This window comes from Corvus moneduloides, chromosome 1 (genome assembly GCF_009650955.1).
Source record: "Corvus moneduloides isolate bCorMon1 chromosome 1, bCorMon1.pri, whole genome shotgun sequence".
Lineage (NCBI taxonomy): Eukaryota > Metazoa > Chordata > Aves > Passeriformes > Corvidae > Corvus > Corvus moneduloides.
The window spans coordinates 41,100,419-41,127,419 of NC_045476.1; the positions used below are offsets into that span (position 1 = coordinate 41,100,419).

The window sequence follows — 27,001 nt, forward strand, 5'->3', positions numbered from 1 at the left end:
CAATGATTTTAATTGCTTCATTCTTGCTGAGGAGACTCACTGAGCTCAGAGTGAGATCAGAGCCCTTTGCCTGGTAGATAAGCACACCTGTAAGTATACTGCAAAGCCTAAAATGCATCCAAGGTCAGCTTCCCTCTCTGACTGTCATTGGGTTCAACACCAACAAATGTAGAGGGCTTTCTAGGTAGCAATTGGTACAGCAATTTGGCCTTAAGCTGCGCTTCTGCTGCACAGTACTGTGAATATTGCGTAGAGGCAGCATCTCTAAAGCTAGACAAAGCTTGGGCCAGGTAGTGTAGCTTAGCTCATGTTCGCGTGGCTAAATACTCTTTCTGTCTTTGAACATGATGACTGAGCCCAAATGGCTTAGTAAGAACATGCCAATACTGTTCTGCCCCAAAATGGAGTGCAGGTAGGATGTGGGAGAGTGGGAGTCAGGGTGGTTGAGAACTGAGCTGGGAGCATGCTAACACCTAAATGGCATTGATGATCACAGTCCAGAAATCAGGGCAGTACACAGCCCTGCTTATTTCACAGAATCACAGAATCATAGAATGGCTTGGGTTGGGAAGGACCTTAAAGACTGTCTTGTTCTAACCTCCTGCCATGGGCAGGGACACCTTTCACTAGACCAGGTTGCTCAAAGCCGCATCCAGCCTGGCCTTGAACACTTCCAGGGATGGGGCATCCACAGCTTCTCTAGGCAACTTCTCCAGTGCCTCACCAGCCTCAAAAGTATAGAATTTCTTCTGTATATATATCACTGTATTTAGTTATTAAGATTGAACTTCTTGAGTGTTTTTTGTTCTACTGCGACACATTGTAATGATGATCACTGTGATGGTAGTGCCATAATGAGGACAATTAGCAACAAGGCTGACCAGCAAGGAAAAGAACCTTTGCTATTAATGCCTAACAATTTCCAGCAGTAGTAAGGAAACTTCGTGAAAGTGTGAATACTTTGTCCACTTACGCCATTGGCTTTGAAATGGTTACGTAATCTGTGACTGTGCATGTGTAAGTGGAGTAAGAACAGAAAACCTTTGTTCCTTCAACAAAGGAAAAACTATGACCACATGGTGCTTTTGCCTTAGAGGTGTTGCTCAACTTTGAATTCCAAGTAGCTTCTTTTTGGACCAAAATAGTTTATTCCCATGGAAAGTCTGCATTTGCACATTGCTGCTCTGAGCCAAATCCTTTCAGGCTTTTGTCGTGAGGTACTCTGTCCTGTACAGTTCTGATCATGTAGCCATAATCCTGTGCTTTGGTACATGCTTTTCCTTTCATCCCTAAAAATGCATGGGTTTCATCTTAGTTGTAAGATGACCTAACAAATACATCTCCTGTCACCTCATTTATTTGTTTAATGGTCAGTACAGCCCTGCAACAAATGTCAGTCTTTTCACTCTTTGACTTTCAGTTGCAGAGGGAAGAAGCAGAAGTTCAACCTGTGGCATGTCAGAGATGGACAGAGAAGCATAAACCTCCTTAGAGTTCCGTAGGTGATTTTCATCTAGGTAATTTTTTTAAATCTTGACAGGACAGTACTCTTTTCATAGGTCTCTGATCTGCAAGTCATAAGTGTCAAAATGTATCAGTGTTTTCTTCCTCTGCGTTGTGACTGTTAATTTTTTTTTCTGCTTTTTGAAGAATAATGATCATCCACTCACGTTAAAATATAAAGTCATCTGGGAATCCCAGGCCATTATGTTTTTTCTGGAAAACTCCATTTAAAAGGCTTTCTGATAAAGAATGAAGTTGATAATATCTCTGAAATATCTAGGGGGTTTTTGTTTTATTTTTTTTAATTTTAAAAAAATATTTTATCATTTGTAGTTTAAGTTTTATTTCTCCAGGAAGATGTATGAGAAAAGAGCTTATTATGGCATCGTGTTGTGTGTGATTGTCTCTGGACCCTGCAACTTGATCTTGGCAGAGGGATTTATCCGAGTACTGTACAGAGGCACTTGAGGTCATGGGGGATGTTTGTGTATTAAGTAATGAAACTCAACACGTGGACCTCTGGGGTATGACTGGTCTGCACTCACACATGCAGATAATGCAGAGATGCTCACCAGTGTTCTGCAGAGCCCTCCATCAAGCCACGATGCCAAAGAGCTCCTGGCTGTGACTGATGGCAAAAGGGGTCACTGAAGTACGGTTTGGACTGAAAAGGTTGATAGTCAGTGGTCTGCAATATGCCATACTGAAGACTTTTGTAACACTTTTTATTCCCATTTGAGTCGCTCACAGGAATGGCTGGTGTTGTCAGATGCATGGGAATAGTCCTGCACAGAGGTTTGGCAGGACTTGTTTAGTAAGAAGCAGCAATAATTCCTTCTGACAAGGAGGAGGCTCCTGACAGGCTTGTTCAGGGACTGATGAATTGGTTTATTCAGCCTGTCCCCAGGAGAGAAGAGGACAGGAAGGTGTCCCACTGGGAAACTGCACAGCACAGTCCTGGTGGTGAGCCTGAGCTGGATGCAGCCTTTTGTCACAGATACCTCTACTCAAGACCATGGCCAAGCAAGAGATGTGACAAGAGATAACAGTTTATCACCCATTTGGTGAAGCTGATAGAACTGTTTTTTTGCAGTTAAGGCTAAGTCAGCTGCTAAGAAAACAGCTGCATTGGTTTAAGATGTTATAGTCTCCTTGCTGATTGCTGCTCTGCCAGCAGTTACAACTGCGGTGGGAAACCTGGCAGAAAAAGACATGTACCCATGCCTCTGCCATTCCCATCCACAGTCTGTCATCTTAGTGGAAACACACGTTCTTTGGTATTGCCAACTACCAGGTGTGTTGGGACATCACGGGATTTTGTTTTAAACTCTTTGAGCAAGGTTGAGACTAACACACTTCATGCTGAAATTAATTTTAAGTTAATTGAAAATCATGTGAAATAATGCTTGTCCATTGTCAAATTAAATCCTCAGATTGATATCTAAATACTCAGACATGTGAGCAGTTGTGGAGATTTTTTTTCTTTATCATGGAATTATGAATTTTCAGACTGAAATAATGGGTTTTGGTACTGTGCCATCATAGATGCATGCTACTTGAATCTTTATTGCAGCAGATCAAATTCTTCTATGCAAATGGCAAAAATGAAATCCAAGAAAATTGCCTTCATTAAGGTATAAATGAAACCATTTGCCATACTTACGAAGACATTCCCAACCTGCTTTTGGCATAAAATGTGTCTTTTACAGCTTATCTTGGCACGCACATCTTCTGCTCCTAATTATGAATGCCTTCGAGTGACACCAAGTAAGCAATAATTCCAGCTGCTCGTGACAAAAGAAGACACTGCTGCACTATGTTATTTCTCTGATGAATGTATCTTCCCAATAAGCTGAAGCAGGCTTTGCATCAGCAACATCTGCAACAACAGGGAGTTAGAAAGTGGGTCAGGTATATTGATGGTTTAGAGAAGGAGAATGGATGAAGGAGGGTGTGAATGAACGTGGACTTACTTTTGCCTTCATATTTTCCTACAAATACCTTGCTAATTGATTCAGGTCCTCTGGTGGCAGACACAGGGGAAGCTTTCAGTATAAAGTGCTTTATTTGGAGCTTCAGTAACCAAGGCTGGAAAATCTGACTCTGTTAGAGTTAGTAGTAATTAATTTTCTTGACTCATATGGGGACAGCATTTCTCCTTGCAATTCCTAAACAGGTTGAGGGCAGGATCTAGGTAGCACATTGATTATGCTGTTTGCCCTCGGCACTGCTCATTACTATTGGCTCTGGAATTGTGTATGTGACAATGACAGCTTGAGGTGAAAAAATGTCTAAAATAAGATGGCAAATTTTGGGAGGGAAGGGATTAAAATCTGCAGACAAAGGATTACAATCACCTAAAGAAAAAGGTAAAAAGAGAGCATGTGATGTTTTGAGCCTGGTGTTAACATATCAGGCAGCTGGGCAGGAGGACGTATTGTGGAAATATCTGCAGTGCGAAGTTTGATTCCCTGGGGTAAAAAAGGAGATGGTGGAAGCAGCAGCAGCTGCAGTCAGACTGAGAAATCTCTGCTTTTTCTGTTTATTTTAACAGCAATATTGAGCTTATGTTGTATTGATGGGTCTGGAGACTGTCTAGCTTTCTTTTTGCTGGCTGGGCAGGGTGGGTTTGGAGCATGCTCCCTTTGAGCTGTGCATTAAGTTGGCTGATGCATAATCTGTAAAGACCACCTCGAAGGAAGAAGAATCTTGAAGGAGTCACCTCAGCCATCAAATATAGTCCTTTGCAGTAGCAGGCAGCCCTGTGATAAATGTTTAGTACAGGTAAGTCAACAGAAATGTATATATCCCGGGAGTCACAGATCTTTCCCCAAACTCATAATACCAAAAGGCCATAATACAAAAGGCAGTAACACAAAAGCACACCACACCACAGGAAAAAGACAGAAGAGATTGGGGCACTACTAGTGTGTTCAGACTCTAAAGTACCAGGAGAATTTGTCCTTTAAAGAAGTCTAGAAGGTCCTACAGAGTAAACAATCCATCATGTTATCGATAGAGACCAAAACCTTCCAAACCTTTCCTACCAATCTACTTTGGAAGGATTTTTTGGCTTTATTCCTGGGGACCAGCTTGACCCTTGGTGCCCGAGCAAGATGCATCTTGATTTGGACAGTTGTTTATCCTCCATGTCCCTTCTGTTTTTTACTAACTTCTATCTTCTGAGACAGCTAATTAGATTCTGTGTTAGTATTGATGATTCTGAATACAGTGATAGTGAGACACACTAGAAACTGGACACAGAATTTCAGATATTTGACCATTAACTCACTGTTCGAGAGATTGTGTCAAGCCTTGTAAAAACAATCTTCAGAAAATAAGCTAACCTTTTTTTTTGTAAATGTTTGTTTTTCTGTTAGACTTTTCTGCAGGAGAGGGAGAAAGAGCTCATTAGAGACTAGCACAGGAGTCTTGTAAGCTTGTTTTCCTATGTTGTCACTCTATGAGTCTGTCTTATTTTTCTCTGTTGTTGTCTATATTAGCATGGATCAGATGGAAAATCTGTCCTTTTCTATACATTTTTTATAAATTAAACTCCTTCAGGTGGGACTGCTGTCAAATTAGGTTAACTTTTAGAGTCTCTATCACACACAATGTCTGTAAAAATTACCCTTTAGGGTTTCCAGGCCACTAAGGACCATATGCTTCTAGCCTTTAAACAACAAAGAAGAAAGCAGAAGTGTTGACATTGTAAACAAGAAATCAAGTGAAAGCTTCAGCAAATTCTTTACACCAAGAGGTTGTACACAGCACTCTAGAGCAGGACTCAGAGAAGAGGAGACTGTGAAAGAAGCATTAGTAGTTATGCTGTCCTCAGACAGAAAATGACACTGCAGCACACAAATCACCAGATAGATCCCAAAGAGACAAACTCAACTCTGACTTACAAACCTTTGAAAAGTCTCATGCCTAGTTCCCAATAGGTGGAAATTTTTGGTTTATAATGCCTTAGTACACCAAAAGTTCCCTATTCCTTTTAGTGCTAGCTAGAATCTGGAAGCCCCTTGAATGCAGTCCTGTTATCTACCATTTTGCTGTAACAAACATTTTTATTGAATATGATTTTTTCTTGGACTGGTAAGGGAGAAATACTAATTAACTCCCTCCATTTTTTATAGCTTGCCTAATTATGAAACTAATTAGTGTCTGATTTTATTGTTGTGAGAATTAGAATATTGAAAAAAGCCTTAGAGTAACAAAATGATAAATACAGGTTTTTCCTAATGATTCTGGGCTGGGTCAGACATCTAGGTATTTCTTCCAACAAACTTATATATGCTTTGGAAAGGAAAAGAAAGTACTGTTTGGGATATTTCTCTTATTAAACCAGTTCTTAAAATTAGCCTCTGAGAAAATGAGAGCAATAACGTGTACATGATACTCAGGGCTGGGATTGTCAAGCAAAAAGTCCCGTTTGCTGTCAACAGAGGTTTTTCTTGAAAACGCTAAAGGCACAGTTATCACATCCATTCTAGTACTAAGAATACTCAGGAATTTGTTTAAAATCTCTAAAGAAACCAAGGCATCCGGAATGGAACAGAAGTCCTTATTGCCACTGCCACTGTAAATGAACCGAGTTACAGGATTAAAGAATATATTCATGCATTTACAGAGGGGGGGTCAAAATAGTAGCAGTGTTGACTTTTGATGGCCAAACACTAATAAAAAGCAAATGGCCTAAAGAGTCATCTTGTAAAACTGGAAGTAACCTGAGATACCTAATTTTGCTGCAGTAAGTCAATTTATATTAGGGGGCTATACTATTTATTGAGAAGTTCTAAACTATAGGGGTTGACCTTTGAAGTGAAATCAAATTGCTACAGGATCAGTAAGAATTATCTGTGTCAATATATGTATATGTATATGTATATATAAGCTCTATTTTAAAAGGCAGTGTGCTGTTCTAATCTAGAGATTTAACACTTTTAAATACCAGTGTTAAGAGAATCTGTTTCAGTGGTTGTGCTAGTTTTTCTGTGTCTGAACTTCCACACTGATACTGGAAGTGTATCTAGACAAGCTTTTCAAAATGGGTTTCTTATGTGCAGGATGCAACACAGAGGATGTAAAATTATGTATTTTGGTTTTAAGTTGCCCTTGGCATTAAATGTTTGAAGACGGTTATGATTCAGAAGGGAATGTACCTGGGTTTAGTGTACTATAGTTGGTTGTGAAGTATGCAATTTAATGGCGTATTTCTCTCTAAATGTGTTATATACTTCTCTGTACTGCTCTATGTAAGTAGGTACTAAAAAATATGTTAAAATGACACATTTTCTCTTTATTTAATTCTTAATAGTATGTGTATTACATCTTAGTTTATATATTTATCAGATATTCCCTATAGTTCAGTTTATTTGTAAAATGTTACCAGAATCTTTTCTAAAACAAGGTGGAAGTTCATTTTACTTTCTTTCCATTTCACTGCTGACTGGCCCTGTATTTTGTGACTCATTTGGCTCTATTCTTTGTGACGTGCTTGTAGAGTAAGTCTTTGTTTTCTTCCATTTTTTCAAGTACAGAAGACTGTGCAGTGTTATCATCTTTACTATTTTTAATACAACTGGTTGAGTGAGCAATCACAGTCGGCATTTTTTTACCTGTGAAATGCAGAGAGATCCCAAGAGAAAGATGTCTTGGCAAAGAATGCCATTAAAGTTTGAATGGATAATGTCTCAAGAGAAAATCAGTTCTAAATGGTTAAATAAAGAAAAATATTATTTGGAATAATTACTCCTTCCTACCTGAGCAGTTTAATAGCACACATCTCGTGAAGGAGTCTACATAACTAAAAGATCCAGGGTTTTAAAACTCTTCCCTCAAGTTGCAAGTGTTGGTTTTCAGCCAAGTTTTTCTTTATTTTTCTTCCTAAAATTTCTCAAAACCACTGTGTGAATTGCTGTTTCCAAGAAACCAATTCACACAATCCTAGTATCTAATAGTGCTCCCAAATAATTTGATGGTGAAAGAAATAACAGCACACAGGCTCCAGTTCAGCCCTTCAGCTGGGAGTGTCTTTGCCAAAGTGGAAATGTAGCTGAAAATAGTCAAAACAACCTTTTATTAAAAATTTTTCTATTCTCTAATGTTTACACACTGCCATTTCTACCTAGAAAGAAATGTTCCTCCAGTTCCTCCAGTTTCTTTTTTATTTATATAATGGTCATATTACAGAAGGTCTCCAAAGGTATCCATGTCAGAAGGATACAGTCCAGGATAAAAGTTGTGCTATACTCACTAAGTGTCACATCTTATATCAGTGCCTTCCTCAGGTAAACCTGTCCTAGGTTCACCTCAGCTCCATCAGCAGAAATATCTGGCACTTTACATGGTGTTTTCTTTGGAGGAAGTGGTCTTCTGAGTCCTTGAGAAGCAGAAAGAGGGATAGCAGTGTTTCAGCAACAAGAATTTGGCTTTTCTCCTAGTTAGGGGCTGGGACTTCCACTTCTTTTTTGCCCTGTCATAATTTAAACTCACTGGCTCATTCCCAAACTCAAAGTGTGAAGTGTACTCCACATGCAGGGCACTACTCTGGATGCCGGAGATGGGAGTTCAGATCCTTGGCCTCTCAGGAGTATAGTAGTTAACTTTCAGCAACATACTGGTGTTACTTTGACCTTCCTGTCCCCTATATTGGCTACATGCAAGCTGTTTTATTTAGCCTAACAAAGGGGACCTTTAAAGTTATGTAAGAGCTGAGAATGCTAAGAGGAGTGAGCTGCTTAGCATAATTCTTGGCCTGAGAGGTGCTTTTATTTCTTGTTTATCTCCTTTGATGGCAGAAAAGATGCTTTGTCATAAACTAACCTTTTTCTTTGCTAGAAAAAGGCTGCTGGAGAAATAACAACCAAAAAAAAAAGATTTTCAAATATTACTGATATGTACTGTACAGTGTCCAGCTTCCAGTCATCTCTTTCTTGGTCTTAACTTGAATTTGCAAGGTCAGATTGTTGCATATGCTTCCTATTTGCACCAGTGATACATTTCAGTGTTATGAAAGCTGGCTGAAAACCAGAAGCAGCAGGACAGACTCGAATTGCAGCTGAACGTGTGTCCACTGGAAGTAAGTGGTCGCTTCCCTTTCTGCATGGGGACCTAGATATCAGAACCACTTTCAGTTATCACAATCACCATGTTTGGTGTAGCTGTGCTTTTTATCATAGGGTGTACTCAGACAAAAAGGGCTATTGAAATACTTAACTTCTGCTTGAGTTAGTATGAGAGAGCAGACACAGGCCAAAAGTGCCTGCTGGATTCACATAGCTAATAATATGCTGAAGTTACGCCTTTCCCTATTGCTGCTCCATTTCTCCTAGAAGACTGAAAAGTAGTAAGCCACTTAACTGAAACCGGTGCTCTAATCTACATGCAGTGTTTACATTATCTAAAACATTCTACCATTAAAAAACCCCTTTGTTCTGGGTGTGGGATGGTGACAGCTGCTTGCTTCTCGTCTGTTCCTAGTTCTTGTATCCCAGCCATGACATCAACTGTTATAATCCCTGCATGCAGAAGTTTCATTTTACCTCAGACTTCTTTATCCATAACAGGTGTTCACACAAAGAGAAGAAATAGTGCTCATTGCAGTAAAATTGTCCAAGGTCAAATCAGGTTTGAAGATGGCTCAAAGAGGCTTTTTATTTTGTCCTCAAACGCAGTTTCATGCTGCTTGGTGTACATTGTTTGTACACAGAATTCTACATTTTCCATGGAAGTGAGTGTTGGGAGTAATTTAATTTGCAGAACCCACAGGCTAGTTTTTTGCTAAATAACATTGCTCAGTGTGGTTCTGAAATCGCGTGCTGCTTTGCATCCTTTTTAAATGTTATGTGGTCCGTGACTTTTGTTTTGCAAGAGGAAAGAATTAATGTGAAATCTCTCTTGAATTGATATAAACTTCATTCTTTCCTGAAGTTTAAACAGATGGGAAGCTGAAGCACTAGCCCTCCTTAGCACAGTTACATGTTCTGGACAACAATGGAGATGTGTTTCTCTTACGCTCTGGTATCTGTATCTGCTTCCAAATGGTTCCACACAATGAGCTGTGCTGGATGGAGTGCTAGACCTGTTTGAGTGCATTTCTTGGATTCGTGTTACCTTCTGGGGCCTGCATGTTACAAAGGACATAAATCTTGATTCTAGAAGCAATACTCATGCCTTTTATTTTATGGGTTGCTAGTGTGAAAATTACAGCCTTTGCTGCAAAGGTATTTCAGGGTGCCATGTACTTAGCCTGCTCAAAATTTCCCAGTTTTAATTTTTTTGGAAAACCACAAAGGTTAAATTTTTTAGGTGTGGCAAAACACGTAAGTTACTTTATATTAAAAACTAGGTATATAGGGTTTTCTTAAGATTCTTGACACTTCAAAACGTCAAAATGGAGAGTTTGCCCATTCTCCTCTTCATCGCCTCTACTCTTGTGCCTTTCAGAATTTACTGTCTCACGAATATCTAGTGAAACCTAATTCAACAGCATCTATAAAAAAATTAAGAAAACAGATGTTGTGGGAAAATCTAATTGATGTAGCTGACTGAGGAGAGAAACCCTGTCTTTTTACTAGTTGCATCTTCAATTTTTATAATATTCATACATGGATTTTATCTCCTACCTTCCAAGATAACCTAAGGACTGTTCTTTGATCTGTTCAGCCAACACATATGATCATTTGCTACCTTCCTGTGTAAGGAAGCACTCCAGCTGCAGCAGCGTGTGGCTCCAAGTGGGCCACAGGCCAAATATCCAGCCTTGAGGAAGAGTCTGCAGCTTGCCCTGAGCATTGTATTACTTTTGATGCTTTGTTACCTTAAAGATAGCTCATACATGCCCACACTAGCTGCAGTGACCACAGTAGAGTGCTATCTGCTGTTTCTCTAATTTTTTTCTATCCCTCTCTGTGATCCCCTTGGCTAAAAATAGGTTAAGATTCTTGCATTAAAAATAGAAAGACAAAAGCTATGTGCACATCTATATATTTTATTAAAATAAATCAAATACAGACACATAATGAGGGTGAAAACATCTTGCTTTTTTTAGCCATTTTCCCCTAAGCTTCTCTGTCTAGAACACAATGAAATAGACAAATACAGGTTATATATCTAGCAAAAGATTTTGGTGGTATTGTAAACCATAAGAATGAAGCTTGTCTAGACTTTTTCTTTCTAATCAATGGGATCTTGAGATAGAATTAGGGTCTTAGATTTTAAATATGCTCATTTTTGTTGCAATTTTTGAACATGATTTCTTTATTGTGCCTGTTCCCTCTTTTGTCTGATTCAAATGGTAAACAGAAGCCTTGCTGTAATTGGTTGCTTATCCTATTTTTAATTTGCAGGAGCAATTGAATCCTTCTGAATTACAGAAGGGGCAAGCAACTCCATAAACCTGAGTAATGAGATTTGTTAAGCATTATTTCATCATGAGGATCTTTCCTAGAACACATATCTTTTCCAGAAAAATATTTGATTAAAACATGATGGGTGAAACAGTATGCTGATTCCCAAATCCTGAGAGGTTCCTCCTCCTATGAGGTTTTAAATTATTTCACCTCCCACTAAGATGAGCATTAGAGAAGGGGTATGACATGGTTTGCCAAGATGTGATTAAAGGACAAGGTACAAGACATACCAGCTGTTCAAAAGTAGTGTTACAGTTTTGGGATCAGGCACCTTAGACAGTCTACTGTTTAATAATATATGTTGCATCTCTGCTTTTATTAAACATGGGAATAATAACAGTCAGATCTGTAATTCTCATTATTGACTTGAATGAACAACAGTTTTGAAAGGTTATAAACAGACTTATTTGGATTACCCTACTTTTTTTTGTTTTCAAGAAAAAACAGATGTGATTTAACAGATTTATATATACAACATGGTTATATAAGCTGGGTCTATGAAATGACAAAAGACTTGCCAGCAAGTGGAGTAAGTTTCCATTTAAGCAGCAAGTGGGGATAAAACTAGCAGCATGAGGTTGCCACAGGCCTGAACTGGATGTCCAGCCTAGGCCTGCAGTGGAGTGGTGAGAAGTCCTTCCAGTGCCTCTGTCTCTTTCAGGCTGCTGTTTCCTGCTCATCCTGCCTCTGACACCAGCAGGGACAGCACTGAGTCCTGGCATTTGTCATGTCCTTGCTCTGCCTTATAAGGATCCAGGAGATCTTGTTGTTTGTGAACTGCTCCCCATCTCTCCTCCATCCAGAGTCTTCACTATATATGTGACCTCTGGGCAGCTGCAGATGTGCTGTCCAAGTGAACATGTGTCTCAAGGGAATGACATTTGCTCACCTCTGATTTGCAGAATATTATCTCCAGAAAGTGTCCTGTACTGCAGCTTAAATTCACAAATTCCTGCTGGCTTTGTTGTCTTTGCTGATGCCTTTAGGGTCCAAGCCTCAGCAGCTGATGTTTTGTGGCTTTGACGTTCTGAACAATGTGTTTTGCCAGCCATCTAATGTCATATTGTTCCTTTGAAGGCATCAGATGCTGCAACTTGAGAACCTAACTACTTCTTCACTTTACTGTATAGGATGATCCGTCTTCACCTTTGGTTGGCCTCCAGCAGCACAGCAACATTATTCCTCTAGGCATCCAAAAGGTAATGAATGCCCTTCAACTCCTTAATGCTTTTTCTTCCCTGTCTCAGTTTCCTGCACCAGACTACTAATGTTTGAGTTCCATAGGTGATGCTGACACCAATGGAGGTAACCATAACACTTCAATTAATAATGTCCCAGGATCTGGATCTGGTTTTCGCTAGCTCAGGGATCCTGCAGCTTTTTTTCTTTTTACTTCATTTTTAGTTGTGAATTCTTTTTCATTCTAAAAATGAAGCCCACTTCTTCTTCTGGGGAAAAGACAGAGGAAGAGCTGAGACCCTATGCACCTTCCAGGTTAGATTTGTAGAGTATATGATAATTTTAAAAGCTTCCATCTTTAAGACCATCTAAGGATGCTGGCAATTTTCTAAATAATTTCTAAACGGCAGAACCAATTACGAGGCATTAGTGTTTGCATACCAGTATTAGATATTACAAAATCTTTGAGCCTCTTTTGGATAAATTAGGTTTTTTGTTTGGAAAGAACACTTGTTTTGAAATTTAGGGTAGTGGATTTGAAAAAAAATTTACATGTTATCTCCAAAATAAACTTACCCTATTCAACACAATTCTGTCTTCCTTCAGTAAGGAATGAATTGTTATTCTACTCTTCTGTGTTAAATTCTTGTTTACAGCCATTGAGGTTCTGCATGGTTTAGAGGAGGTTCCTTACTTGTTGAAAAGGTTTTGTGCTCAGAGAATAAACTTCAGGCAGGGGGACTGGTGAGGAGATCAGGAAGGCCACTGAGGCTGTTCAGCTTTGTAATGTAATATCAGCAGGTATATGTTGTAACTTTTCCATATCAACTTGGTAAGCAAAAGAGAAAAGATGCAAGTTCACATCCTGGCAAATACAACAATTTAAGAAGAATGTTAGTTCATTAATATTTAAATGCAGTTCTCAATAGTTTATGTGCAGCACAATTCAGTTGTGTGGTCCTGGCTGCTTTCAGAGAGGCAGGCATTACTTGTTGTGTCAAACCTTTTAGTCTTCACTGCATACCACAGCTCATTATGGGGGATCATAGCTTCAGGTGAGGTAACTTGATTCATTTATGCACAAGCTGGGCAAGAAATTCATAAATATTTAAAACTGATGTATATTTACTAGTGTAATATTGCATATTGAATTAGTTGTCTGGTTTGCCTGCCAGCATTTCAAAGTTTTTGTTTAATTATCATGTTATCTAAGTCTGATGGCCAGTGTTTTTAATGGATTCATGCTTCTGCTCTTTCCTTCAGCTTTTCCTTAAGCCCTTCTGAGCTCCTTTTTGACCCAAATGAATTGAAATCTTGTCAGCTTAGTGCACTGGCAAATGGAAATAGGTGACTAATGTTGATTGTCTTTTGGTATTTCATATTCTGCTTGCCAAGAATGTCTTATGTACTGCAATAATTTAGAATCCTACACACTCAGGGTAGTCATGCTTTTCAGACTGATTGCAGTCAGATGACAAAGAGTATCATCTTGAGCAGATGCTCACCAGTAGCCACGCCTTCTTATAATTACTTAACATAAGAAGAAAAAATTAAATAAGACACAGAGGACCATTTAGTCATGTGGTCTGATCTCCTCTGTGTCATTAAATTTCACACACATACAAGCACTGAGAGCAGTAGCCTGCATTTGGCTAAAAAGCTGTCTTCCAGAAAGGCAACTTGCCATGGACGAGGGATCTAAAACCATTAAAAATTTCTTGGCGCCTTTATTAGCTGCTCCAGTGATGTGTTGTCACCTTAAGAAGAAAAAATTTGAGCTATGTTTGAATTTGTCTGACTTCAGTTTCTACCACAGCTTCTTGTTATGCCATTCTCCACAAGATTAAAGAGCCCTTCAGAATCCAGTATTTTTTTCTGCATCGAGGTACTTATATGCTGCAATCAAGTCAATCTTTTTGATATGATAAACAGATTGTGCTCTTTAAGTCTCACTTAGCAGCATTTGTCTTCAACTCTCAAATCACATTTTCAGCTTTTAATCTGCCCCCTCTACTATTTTTCGTCTTTTTTTTCAAAACATGGGCAGGAACACAGTATGCAAGATTGGTCTTACTGGTGATATATCCAGAGACAAAATGATGTTCCCTACTTTCTACTCCCTTGATGTGTGTTAATCCTTCCTTTTAGCAATGTCACAGTCAGTGTTTAGGATGAGTTGGTGACTACAACCCCTAAATCTTTTCCAATGAGTGCCATCACTCTCTCAGTACACAATGCCTACAATCCTTCAAGCTTATTACAGGGATTTAGCTAAAGTAGATGTATTTTGTTTGACAAGGTCCAGTTTGCCACTCAATTCAGACTACTTCACTTGGTTGCTTGGTACCTTTACCATTTTTCTCCTTTTGGGGTCATTTTCAGGGAAACATAACCATTCAAAGAAGGTTCCTTTACTTGTAGTTACTTTTTGTCATCAGTTATTTAGGCAGGGCCTACTCAATTTAACATCTGCTTTAATGTTATCATGGGGTACCACATTTTCTTTCAGACTTAAAATCTGAACCATCAGTATGTGTGTAACCAAACAAGCAATCCCATCAAAGAATGAATCTAGAGAAGTTTGATTAGACCTGGTCTTCATAAAAAAGACTGGAATTATTTATATTAATTACTTCAAAATATTTTAAAATTAAATGTTACTCCCTTTATTATTTAGGGTACCAATGTTGGCCTGCATTTTCCTCTCATTTTACTTTCTCCTTTTTCGTTACTGGTATAAGATTAACACCCCTTTGGAACTTAACAAATCATTATTTTTATCTTTCTTAATTACTAGCAGGTTGGAGCAGTTCTTTATAATCCCCTGGAGATCCATCTACTTGTTTCTTTTGCAGCAAAAAAGTACCTATAGAACATCTAACACATCAGCACAAAACCACTCTTATGAACTGCATTTACTACATGGGTCAGTATCATCACTGGGTTTTGTTTTGTTCCTAACATATTTTACGTTGTGTTTATCTTTAGCTATCACAACCATGGATATTTTATCTTGTCTATGAACTTTTCAATTTCTGATATTGTCACTTGTAATTTATAGCAACTGTAATTAAAATAATTTCTCTTTGTTTTCCATTTTCTTAATGACTGCCACCTTTGAGTTTTTATGGTAAAATTACTGCCTTCTGTGATTGCAAAGTCATAGTCTTCTGGCCATTTAATAGAGGCTTTATGAGAGCCCCTCTTTTGACGTTCACACCAACTATGTTTTTCCTTTTCAGCTGTCCCTACTGTTTTTCTCAGTTTAGGGAAATTAGCTCTTTTGAAGCAGCAGAAATACATAGTTTTGATTTGGGCTGTCTTTCATTTACCCATGATGAATACAATCAGACCACAATTGCTTGTTCCCAGGCAACTACGAACTCTTAATTTAGTGATATCAACCACTTTTATCTATCACAATGCCGTTCAAATACTTATCTCTTCCAGTGTAGGATATCTATTGGGCTACAAAATTACCTTCTCCAATTGTACATGTTATTAATGGCTTGGTAGAATCCGCTGTTAAGCTACAAAAGGGCTACATTTGTTTCCCTGCAAAGAAGAAAAATTAGGATACTACATGTGAATAAATGTTTAATTCACATGTGAATATTTCACTACTTCCAAACGTCTTTGTCAAACTTTAATCAGGATTGAATTTTAAGGGAAGGCATAAATTTTGGGGGCATTGGAAGTTAATTTTTGGACACTTCCAGACCTTCCTGTGACAACAGCACTCAAAAACAAAGCTTGTTTACCTTTTTCTTTTAAAAGATAGTAATTGGGAGGAAATTTATTTTAAGATGTGGTAATTAGGAGGAAATAAAGGGATGAGAATTAAGAAGGCCTATGTTGTGCTGAACGAGGCAGGTGTCCTGGGACGAACTGGAACGGGGATGCCAGCCACAACTCATCCCTTAAAACTTGGTCTGTTCAGCTTGGAGAAGAGTGGAATGATGGAGGACCTCCTTGCAGTCTACAGTTTACACGTGGGGGGAAGCAGAGGGGAAGGCACTGATCTCTTCTGTGTGGTGACCAGTGACAGAACCCGAGGGAATGGCCTGAGACTGTACCAGGGGAGGTTTAGGTCGGATATTAGAAGAAGGTTCTTCACCCAGAGGGTTGTTGGGCATTGGAACAGGCTCCCCAGGGAAGTGGTCACAGCACCAAGCCTGACAGAGTTCAAGAAGCGTTTGGACAATGCTCTTGTGCGCATGGTGTGATTCTTGGGGCGTCCTGGGCCGCGCTAAGAGTTGGACTTGATGGTCCTTGTGGGTCCCTTCTAACTCAGAATCTTCTGTGATTCTGTGAAAATTGCCCTCGGTGGGCGGCGATGCTGGCAGGGAACTGGACGAGCCGTTCTCAGGGCTGCCTGCCTGCAGGGGAGCCTCGCAGCCCCGACGAGGGCTTTAAGGCGCCGGGTCAGCCTTTAGAGGCAGCGAAACAAACCCGATATCACGAGCAGCGACTGCCACCCCCCGATTTGGCAGTGAAGGCAGCCCCCGGGCACGAAGCCCCCGAGCATGGCGCTGTACCGCGGCCCGGGGCCCCGCCGGCAGCCGTGGCGGGTCGCCCTGCCCCGCGGGAGGGGCGGCCCGGCGCTGCCGAGGGTATTTATAGCGGCCCCGGCGGCGCGGAGGCTGCGGGCGCGGCAGCGGCCAGGGCACAGCGAGAGCGGCCCCCGCTGCTCTCCGGTCCCAGAGCGACGCCGGGATGGAGGGTAAACGCTGATGGGGCACAGCCGCCTTGTCCCTCTCCTGTCCCCGCTGCGGGCGGAGGGGCTCGGGAGAGGCTGGGAGGAGGGAAGCGGCTCGCTCTCTGCCCCGCTCGGGGCTTGTAACCCTTTCCTCGTCCTGCGGAGGCTCCTGCAGCCTCCCCAACACGGGTATCCCCGGGCTTGGCGAGGAGAGGGGCCTCGGGGCAAGAGGAAGGAGGCAGGGTCGGTTCGCAGCCCAGGTGTACGGCTGCCTGCTGGGGATCTACCTGTAACCTCCTTTTGCTACGGTGCAGCAGTAGCGTAGCCAGGATGGTTTAATAAGGTACAGAGTTTGCAACAGTTGTCATCGAAACGTTGAAGAACAGTATTTTTTGTTGAAATAAGTGATCTTTAAAGAGGGGTACCTTTAAACTAAATTTCTTAATTTTTTTTGGTCAGGTATCAGAATATTATAGTGATATATAACAATATAGTGATTTGCTTTGGAATAAAAGGTTTCTGTAAGGGAGAAGTTAATCCTGTTTTATAAATGCATTATCAAGTTCTTTACCCGCATGAAGAGGAAGACCTTGCAGCATTAATGAAAAGATAGCTGTATTCCTATGAAAGTTGGGACTGTGGATGAACTATGGCTAATACAATAATGACACTGCTGGAGGAGCTTAGAAAATGCAGAGATTAAATTTGCAAGGTTGAGAAAGAAGGAAGTCCTTGGTCTTGTGAATGGAAGCTGATTGCTAAGTCAGAAAATAGTAAAAGTGTTTGCAGATGGCTCTCCCCCTCTCCCACAAGATCAATATTCTTGATAAGAATTTCTTCACTTATCTCAACTTGTGAATCTCTTATAAAAACTGTCAAAAAAGATTTGAGGCCAAATAAGTGTCTTTTATATTTTACCCTAAACATGGATTAAACAGTGAAAAAGCTTTTATTCCCAGGTTGAGAAGTCTCCTCTTACATCCATGGGTGAACCAAATTATTAGCACTATATTGTTCAAAAAGTCTCTGAACAAAATCATATATTTGAAAGAAAACTCCAGAAACTTAATATTTTACAAACAGTGGATCCCTTTTGCTTTATTTGATGTAAGTTGAATGAGCATTGTAAATTTATATGATAGTTCTGGTGTGTAGTAAATATGTTCTGGTGCCCATAGTAGTTTAAGGCTGTACTGTAAGGACAGCTGTACTACGTGAGTAGCAGGGGAAGTACTGTATGAGTGGCAGCAGCTCCAAAAGTCATTTGCCTCAGATGCAGCTTATATTTATATCCTCTGCCAAAACAACACCAAAGATATGCTGCCAGCAGTCACCAAGACTGAGATCTGCGTGGTTTAGGTGGGTTGTAGTGTTCTTGTTCTAATATTGCCTGTTGTACACTACCAGAAGCTCTAATTTTCTTCCTAATTTCCTCCCCAAACCAATGTAAAACAGAATGTGTCTAATGGTAATGTGATCTCCACCCTTGTTGCTGTGGGTTTTCTAGTCCCTCTACGTTATTCATGAGTAGCATCTGTTATTTCTCTGCACTTTCCCTCTCATGAGGAGTTCTTTACTCTCACAGACCACTCTCCTTTTACTTTGGTGATTTGCTGTGTTTTCTGCTAGGTTCTGTCTGGTGAATGAGCTTCACTTAAGTGGGATAGTGAATGAAGTTAGGCTGTGTTGTAGCCTTCTCTATAAGCTCAAGTTATTGTAGAGATTTGGCTCTGTGGTTCTTGAGGTTGTACAATTTTGCCTGCTGAAATAGCTCTTCTCTTTATTTTTTTTTATAAGCAAATGTGAGTCCATTGTTAAAGCCAAACCTTCTGGGCTGATGGGTGCAGTTCTCCTTTCAGTACTGATATTTTGTGCTCTTAGCTTTTAAAGTTTTATTGTAAAGCATCTGGGAGAGAGACTGAAGGCACCTGCCTGTTGCAGCACTAGCATTGTGTTTCCTTTGCACAGCTGGAGCAGCTGGCAAAGTGGGCACAGTTGGAATGGAGACTTGGATGTGCAGAGAGTTAACACTTGCAGTAGCTGCTGTGGTGAGCACAGTGGGAGCACTCTGAGGGGTGACGCTCTGGGTTCTTTTCCTCGTTTTTTTTTTTGTTTTTTTTTTTTTCCTTTTCTTTTTTAACCCCCCTCAATATATCTGTAAGTGACCACTTGAATTTCATCTTGCTGATTGCTAGTTGAGCCTAATTTCTCTCAGACATCACCACTGTCCACAAGGGAAGCCTTAATGACTATGCAGGCATGAGTAACAGTATTTTTTTTTTGGCCATGCTTCTATTCACACAAAAGACAGCAAAATCCCATTAATGAGAGGAGGCCAAGTTATAAATTCCTACTCCTAGCTGCAGAAAGGGATCTTCATTGCATATATATTTCATTCATTTGGCATCAGGGTGGTTTTCCAAGGTTGATTTGGCATGGAAAAAGCCTGGCAAATTCTGTATTTGGAGAAAAAAAATAGATAAGCTGTTTCCTTGTGGGGCATAAGTCTGAGTGTATTAAGCAGAGTTTCAAGCAGGTTGCTAGCTCATCAATACAACGGAGTCAGAGCTGGCAATCACAAGAGGAAGGGAGCAGCCAGAATTTGTGCAGTATGCTGCTTTTTAACCTCTGAATTGCTGGTGGCTCCATGTGTATATGGTATGAATGGGGAGTTACATGGCTTTATGCCACAAGCAGATTGGAGAGGTGAGTTGGCAAACATTTCATGTGAGGTGTTGCCATGTTGCCATCTCAAACAGCTGTAATGTGAAGCGTGGTTAAATGCCCTGGAAATTAGGGTGACTTTAGGGCGCTGGTAATATGACACTCAGGTTAGTATTTTGGTCAGAGCAGGGGGATACTATCTCTCCTGTGTCTTAAAGTCTGATCTGATAAAAGAGGTACTAGGATCTTTGCTAATATCACTTCATCAGAGGAAGGGAGACATCGTTTTGCAAGAAATGAAGCTTGCCTCAAATAAAACCATTCTGTTTAAATGCATTCATGGTGCTTTAAAATTAATAAGAATTTTCTTGGCAGTTAATGAACATTTAGTGAAGAAGCTTAATTTGACATTTGAAAAGTTCAATAAATAATTTTTCTTTCTTGATTAAGGCATCTTTTAAACTGTCACTTATACAACCAGGAATTGTCACTTTTTAATGCATTAGGAGATCTTGTTGCATACTGATTCAGCTATTATTGCCTATTAAACAGTTTAGATTTTGTGTGCCTTAATTTCCCTGCTCTTGACTATTTTAAGCTGCCTGCTTCTTTAAAGATCATTTATATTTGCATAAGCATTTATTACATATTCAACACAGAAAAAATGGACACATTGACATACATGTCTTTGTATTTCTGACTTGCTTCCACTCTGTGATCCAATTTGGGATAGTTTTTTATGCTCACCCCATATGTTTATGGAAACTACCTCTCCAAGCTTTGCAAAAATCAGAAGTTGAACTTCTTATGGCATCTTTTGCTTTGTCTCATGTCACAAACTGCAGAGGTTGTAGGAGGTAGTTGTTGGTAAAGCATTGAGAAGTCAAGGATACTGAGCAGGACGTGGCTAAATTTGGGCCATTTCTCCCCCCTTTTTTTTGTTCTCCCATCTGTGCACACAAGTAATCTAATCTTATTTTAGCATTACTGGGGTTTATACATGTGCAATGAGGGAATAATTAATTGAAAAGGCAAATTGTTGTTGCTTTGTGGCATGTCAGTAGTGGTTGTTTCTGTTGATAATTACCGTCAGGCCTTGTCCAAGGGTAATAAAAGATGTCTTTTACCTGATTCAAATGTATGTATGTCAATCTCTGTTACCATTTCTTGAATATATGCGATCTTTATTTTTTTTAATGAAAAGCCTGTCAAGCGTCAGCAAATAGAATTGTCTTTTAAAGTAAAAGTCACTGGACCAGAAGCTTTTCAGTGCCATGAATGTGGTGAGAAAGGTGGTTCTTAGTGACCAAGGTCTTTTGTCAGCAAAGTAGCAATGACTCTACAAAGTAGTTGGTTAAATCTAGAAAATTTGGAAGAGCTTGTGGCTCTAAAGCTTAGCTATCTCTGCCCTTTGTCACATCTCATCTTATGTATGCTGAAAAACCTTTTAAATATGATCTTATCCATTGGCAAATGTCAGGGTTTCAACAGGAAAGATTGTCTTTAAGTGGCTTGGCATCCCTCTGCTGGTTAGACTGTAAGACAGCTTGCAGTGTCTCATTAAGCTGCTTAAACTAATTTTTCTCAAGCAACCCTACTCCATTGTTCGGGGATTATTGAGCCCTCTTTGGGGCCAATATGTCATGTTAAAAAGCTCTGGCACCAGCCTGAAGAGGAAAGAGCGAGTGACAAATGCTGTATGTACCTGGTATTTGGTTGCAGTGCTAATGCTGAGGTCAAATGACTGATTTCAGTTTTGGCAAAGTCGAAAAAACCAACCAACCAAACCCCAAACAAAATTAGGTATCAATTTCCTGCCTTCAGTAGAGGGAAAATGGAAGACCTGAGTGCAATCAGACTACAAAGTGGTATGGGGGCTCTGTTTGGGTGTCTTTCAGCTGCCTTGCTGGGATCACAGTCTCATTGCTGAGCCCTCGCATGCACAGTAGGATCAGATCTGTTCTCTCACCAGGCACCATCCAGACTGATGCTCTAGTAAAGGACTGCTAGTGTCTTCTGCTGGCACCTGCCAGTGCCGTGCAGCAGCCTGGCCTCTTGCAGCTCAGGAGTGGTTTCCCAAATCAGGTAGTAAACCCAAGGCAGGCACAACCTGAAGTGGCGTGTCCAGAGCCCCGCTGGGTCCCTCCTCTGGGTGACCAATCTCTGCTGATGTTACCAGCAGCATTATAATAGCCTGGGCAAGCAACTTGCTACATTTTGAAAGTGCATTGAGCTGCTTTAAACCACTTCTACATTGAACTGATAGGCTATTAAATTATGAATATCTATTAGGAACTAGTTCAGAGAACCTAGTGGGCTGGTAAGTTACATCCTGATTAGCTATGCACCAGCTTCCTCATGTTAGTAAATAAGGGTGTATCTCAGAGTTATGTTGTAGACATGAGTTACAGCAATTGGAAATCCTTTACAGGAAGCAGAAAATATGGAAGTGTTTATGATATGAAAAACTGAGAGGAAAAGACTTGTTTTGACAGTAACTTGAATGTAGAGGTAAAACTTTCTAAAATGAAATTTAGACTTTTCATCTATTTCTACATTTTAACTTGCATCGAATCCCAAAAACCCCAGTTTTAGTAAATTACTGCCTGCTTAGTTGATTTTTGAAAGACTGGAGCTAAAAATTGATTTTATATTATGATAAAAAATATAGTTCTTGCATGAAATTGCAGGCTGTCAGGAACCCTTTTAAAACAAGTTGCAGAACTTCCATTTGAAAAAAACCCCGACTATTTGTGTTTTCATTTCACCTTTTCTTTCCATTGGGAACTAGAAAAATCTTGGGGATTCTGTATGTTCTATGTGGGTCACACCTATATTCATCATTTCTGTCTGAACTCGGCCTCCTGAAGTTAACTTTGCTATCCCATGCACAGTACCGTTGACTGACTTGGATGTTGCAGATTCAGTCACTTTCCCACAGAAAAAGGAACATTCATTAGATGTTCATCATCAATACACAACTTTTGATTAAATAAAAGGAGTTTTGTTTCTCAGATAGTTCCTACACTCTTAGCAGGTGTTAAGAGTTATAACGTTGTGAGCCGAAAGGATCTCATTGGGGTCAGGGAGTTGGGATTTCCATTTCATAGTTGGCATTTGCTGTTTCTCAGTTTTGCATCAAGGTAAATTCTGATTCTCCACAGCCTTTCTTCCTAATTGGAAATGTTACAGCATGAATCATTCCTGCAGTTACTTGGTTAGGGCATTGCAGAGTTGTTATGAAAAATTAAGTTCAATTCCTGAGATTTGGCTGCATAAAGATGTCTGAATATTTTTTTAACTATTTGCCTGATTTTTTTTTTTTTTTTTTTTTAAGCAAATCCTGCCTAGGGCAGCACAATATGGCATGTGAGCATTCAACTCAAAAGGGTGCCCCCTCAGAACTCTGGAAATACCTCTGAAAGCAGGACCTCTGTCCTAGTGTGGACCTCACATTCCCTGTCAGATATTCATTGCTGGGTCTCCTCTCCTCATTTCATTCTCCCAACCCTTCCTTTAGGAAAGGCAAATTCAGGTGTGGGATGGAGAATAGGACCCATTTGTTGTGGTGTTGCCGTTCAGTGCTAGCAGTGTGCTCAATGAGTCTATTCAGGGGTTTTGGAGCCCAGACACAAGCACTTTTGTTTTGGTTAGGTCCTGCTCTATAAAGGTCGCATTTGCCTTTTCACAGTCAGAGGATTCCCATGTGGGGGTGGCTGTTGCAGACCATCTGAGGGGAAGCACCCAGCTTGTTCTCTATCCACAGGCCTGCTCCATAAACCAGCAAAACAAGAATATGTAATATAGGGGGAATTGTGTAAGCCCTACCATACTCATGCCTACTTATTTTTCTTTCATATGGATAGCTTTTCCAGGACAACAAGTCATTTCATATACTGGATTTTAAGAAAACTACATTTCCTTGGCAACAGGCCTGGGAAATCAGTTTAGGAAGAAACAATGTATTTTTGCCTTAAGACTGGAGTGGCTTTACTTTATTCATAAGAACAGAAAGCAGTGATTAAAGAAAAAATAAGCATCTTTAAAGATTATTTATACCAAGGGACTCAAACAGCTGCATAGTGTGGGACAAGTATGTGTTTTAATGCTTTGATACATGATATGGCACCACAGTAATTCATTAAACAGGTTGGTGTGGAGTCTTAATGCTGAAGGCACTTGTTTTCTTTTGCTGGACACACTGAAAGAAGACCAATGACTAGATCATATAGAATGAGAAATTTAATTTTTTTTTCTGATTAATGCTGGCAATTACTACTGCATTTGTTACAAAGCAGAAATAGGCCTTTGGTCAAAGCCAGCTTTTTGCATTCCCTTGAATAGTCAGTGGTGCTAATGCAGTATAAACTGAACAGGATTTGGCTCTGGAATTCAAGCACAAGCTACTCTTTCACAACAAACCCCTTCTGTTTCCTCATTTGCCTTGTGAGCAGTAAATCTTTCTGGTCATTTCACGCTACTCTCCCAAATATTGTTAGAATGGGCCAAGTACAATGCTTCAGTTGCTTTTTGTAGTGCAAAGATTTAGCAGTCAAATATGGAAACACAGATGAAGCTTTTAAAATATATGGTACTACTTATATACAGATATAGAAACATCTGAAAAAATGTTTATTTTTTTCTGTACATTATTCCAACTCCAATTAATTTATGTTTGCTGCTGGGAAAATAATATTGATCATAAAAATGAAATGCTGGTTGGAAACCCTTAGGCTTCTGTAATAGAATATTTCTTCCAGGATGAAATATTAGAATTATGAGCTTGACTTTGCTGCTGCTGAAGCCAGTGGCTGAATGCCCAATTGCCTTCGACTGGAGCAGGATTGAATCTTCTCTTTTGCTGAAGGATGTCTTAAACAGTAATTCTTAATCTCTGTGTTAAAGCTCTTCCATTTGCTAAATTTTTAGTTCTTTTTGAAGCCTGGAGCCATTTGGCTGAAGTTGTATTTGATGTATTTTCTGGAAGTCTGTTTTCTGAGTCTGCTTCAGAATGTGTTTCTGTATTCTCAAATAGGAAAGAACATATTTATTATAGCCACATCTCTAGATGATTTCCCTATCATATTTGAAAACAAAAGAGGTACGTGTGGCAAGATGCTGTTTCTATGAAGTGGGCTTTCCCACTTCAAAGAAAATGATGTTCCGTCAGTGCAATCAGGTGCGTTTGAGACAGATATGTAAAAGGCACAAATTTTTTTAATGGAAAATAGTGTCGTGAGCATTTGATGAGTGATTTTATTTTTTTCTTAAGAGACAATGTATCATCAGCATACTGTGTGTTTCTTAGCTTGGACGCTGAGCTCTGAGAATGTATTAAAGGCATCTATTTAACTGTGACATAGAAAGTGAACCTGGAATATTTCTGGAGGTTCGTCTATCTAAAGCGTAATGAATTGGTCATTGGTCTCTTTTAAAAAATGTGATAAAAGAGAAAATGTTGTGGAATTTCAGAGGTTTATCACCTACTTAGTCTTCTTCTTCAGGGTTTTACTGCAACCAAGAGGAAGCACATTAATTTTTTGATAAAGAAGAGTGTGGTCATCTCATAAGAACTCCAGGATTCAGACAGTTATGAGTAGAAGATTAAGTATCATCAATTGCAGAAAGATCATGAGGGATGAGAAGAGTGTATGTATCCAGTAGTGGTTTCCAAAACCTGAAGACTACCTCAGAAAAATGTGTGTGCTTGGGGTTTGAGTTAGTGTCTGATTGTGAAAGAATTGTTTCTGCTAATTTCAAGTAATGAGCTTATGGTATATTCCAAGGCAGAATTGCAACAAATTCAGATTGAAATTATAAGTGATAACCAAAAAAATATTGAGGAAATGGTAAGTAATTGCAAGGAATATTATTCCATGAAATATGGGCAAAGTTACGAACTCTTTGCTGGAGCTTTACAGAGGTAAAATGATGTTTAAATGAAGGCTGTCTTCCATCTCTTCCTTCTAATCTCTCTGCTTTGCCTTTCTTTCATAGACTGTGCCCAGGTTCCAAAACAGATGTGGGGACTAGGGGTAGAAAATCACCCATTTTCCAGAGCATATCTTCTTCCTCAGGATCCACAAAGCATCCTAGGGAGACTGTAAAACTGTGTGTAGAGGTGAACAGACCTGCTTCAAATAGAAAGCTGTTAGACCTATGACTCAGTTCCCTAAAGACCTGGTAGAAAAAGTAATGTAAAGTTCTGCTTTTGCAGAATTCCTGTAAAACGATGATTGTAAAGTCATGGAAATACTAGAATCCTATCTCTGTTCAAAAGTGACAGGAATAGGGCTAAGGGAGTTACCAATAGAAGCCCTTTTCACAACTCTGCTTCTAGCAGACACCTGAGAGTTGAAGAACAAAAAACCCCAAACCAATCAACCGAACAATAACAACAATACCCCAAACAAACAACAACAACAAAGTGTTAAAGAATGAGTGAGTTCTCTTGCTCTACCATCTATTCTGCTTGTAACCAAAGGAAGTATCAATAACTGTGCTCTGCAATAGATATTAATCTCCCACATAGTTTTTTTTTTTAGATCTTGTTCTCTTTTTCATAGAAACAAAACACCTTTGATATATGTGGAGATCATAGACTCTCCAGGTGATGTTAAGGTTGAAATTCTTTTCTTCTGTTTATGTTAAACTCTGAAAAGTACTTAAGGCAGCTATTTATGCATCAAATAACGAAGTCTCAACACAAAATTAGTCTCTGTTTTCTCTGCCCAAAACCCTGATGCCTTCCATTTCCTGGTAATACCCAGGGGTTTTAAGTCTTGTAAATCTGATCTACTAGCTTGTGTTTCCAGAGATAAACATCTAAGACTTTTTCAAAGCTGCAGTTTCTTTACAGTGCCTCTGCTGTGGTGTGCTGGAAAGCATGATGAGAATTGATATTTTTGATGCCTGTGATTTTCCCTCTTTGCCTGTTGAAGATTTAATACTGTTTGCCTGCTTGTTTTCCATCTGTCCCATAAGAACATTTATGCCTCTCCTGTAACAATGTGCTGAAGCCTACTCTGTTCAGGAAAATTTAATATACTGCCCATTTGGATTAAAAAGAGGAGTAATTTCAGAAATGCATGGAAGAGGGGGGTGGGGTATATCATTTTTGTTGGCAGCATTATGGGAAGTGTGAGGTCCCATCTCATGTTAGAATTTTATCTTGTTTGTCATATCTCTCCTGATAAATCAAAGTGAACTGAATAGCTTCTCTGAGTCACCAGAAAATAAAAGCTCTTGGGATTAGCAGGGTTTCTTTCAATCAATGGACCTTGAAGTGATGCACATTTCTAAAGAGCATTGTTGTTGTTCTATGTCCTCCTGTGCATGAGGAGCTGTAATTATGATAAGCATGATGAATGTTTCAGACTACAGTGACTAGCAGTCTTCTGGAAATTCAGTTGTTTGTTTAGACCTGTGAAAGAGGCACCTGTCTTCTCTACTTTGTAAGTGGAGCAAAACGTAAAGCAGTAAGATGAAGTTGTTTTGGGCATAGAACTTTTTCCACACACTCCAGCCTTGCACCATCCTC

General features: G+C 39.6%; 1 protein-coding gene across 2 annotated transcripts in view; it reads left to right on the forward strand.

The window, feature by feature from the left end:
- The first annotated feature begins 16,735 nt into the window (after window positions 1-16,735).
- The window catches only part of GADL1 (glutamate decarboxylase like 1), an 83,475-nt gene continuing 73,209 nt past the window's right edge, over window positions 16,736-27,001 (forward strand). Inside the window, exon 1 of one of the 2 annotated variants that reach the window (XM_032107557.1) lies at window positions 16,736-16,821. In XM_032107557.1, the coding sequence (XP_031963448.1) occupies window positions 16,815-16,821 (7 nt within the window). In that variant the 5' untranslated portion in view covers window positions 16,736-16,814. Of the gene's footprint in view, window positions 16,822-16,964; window positions 17,141-27,001 lie in introns of those variants that run through there. The other variant, XM_032107564.1, reaches the window with a different exon arrangement.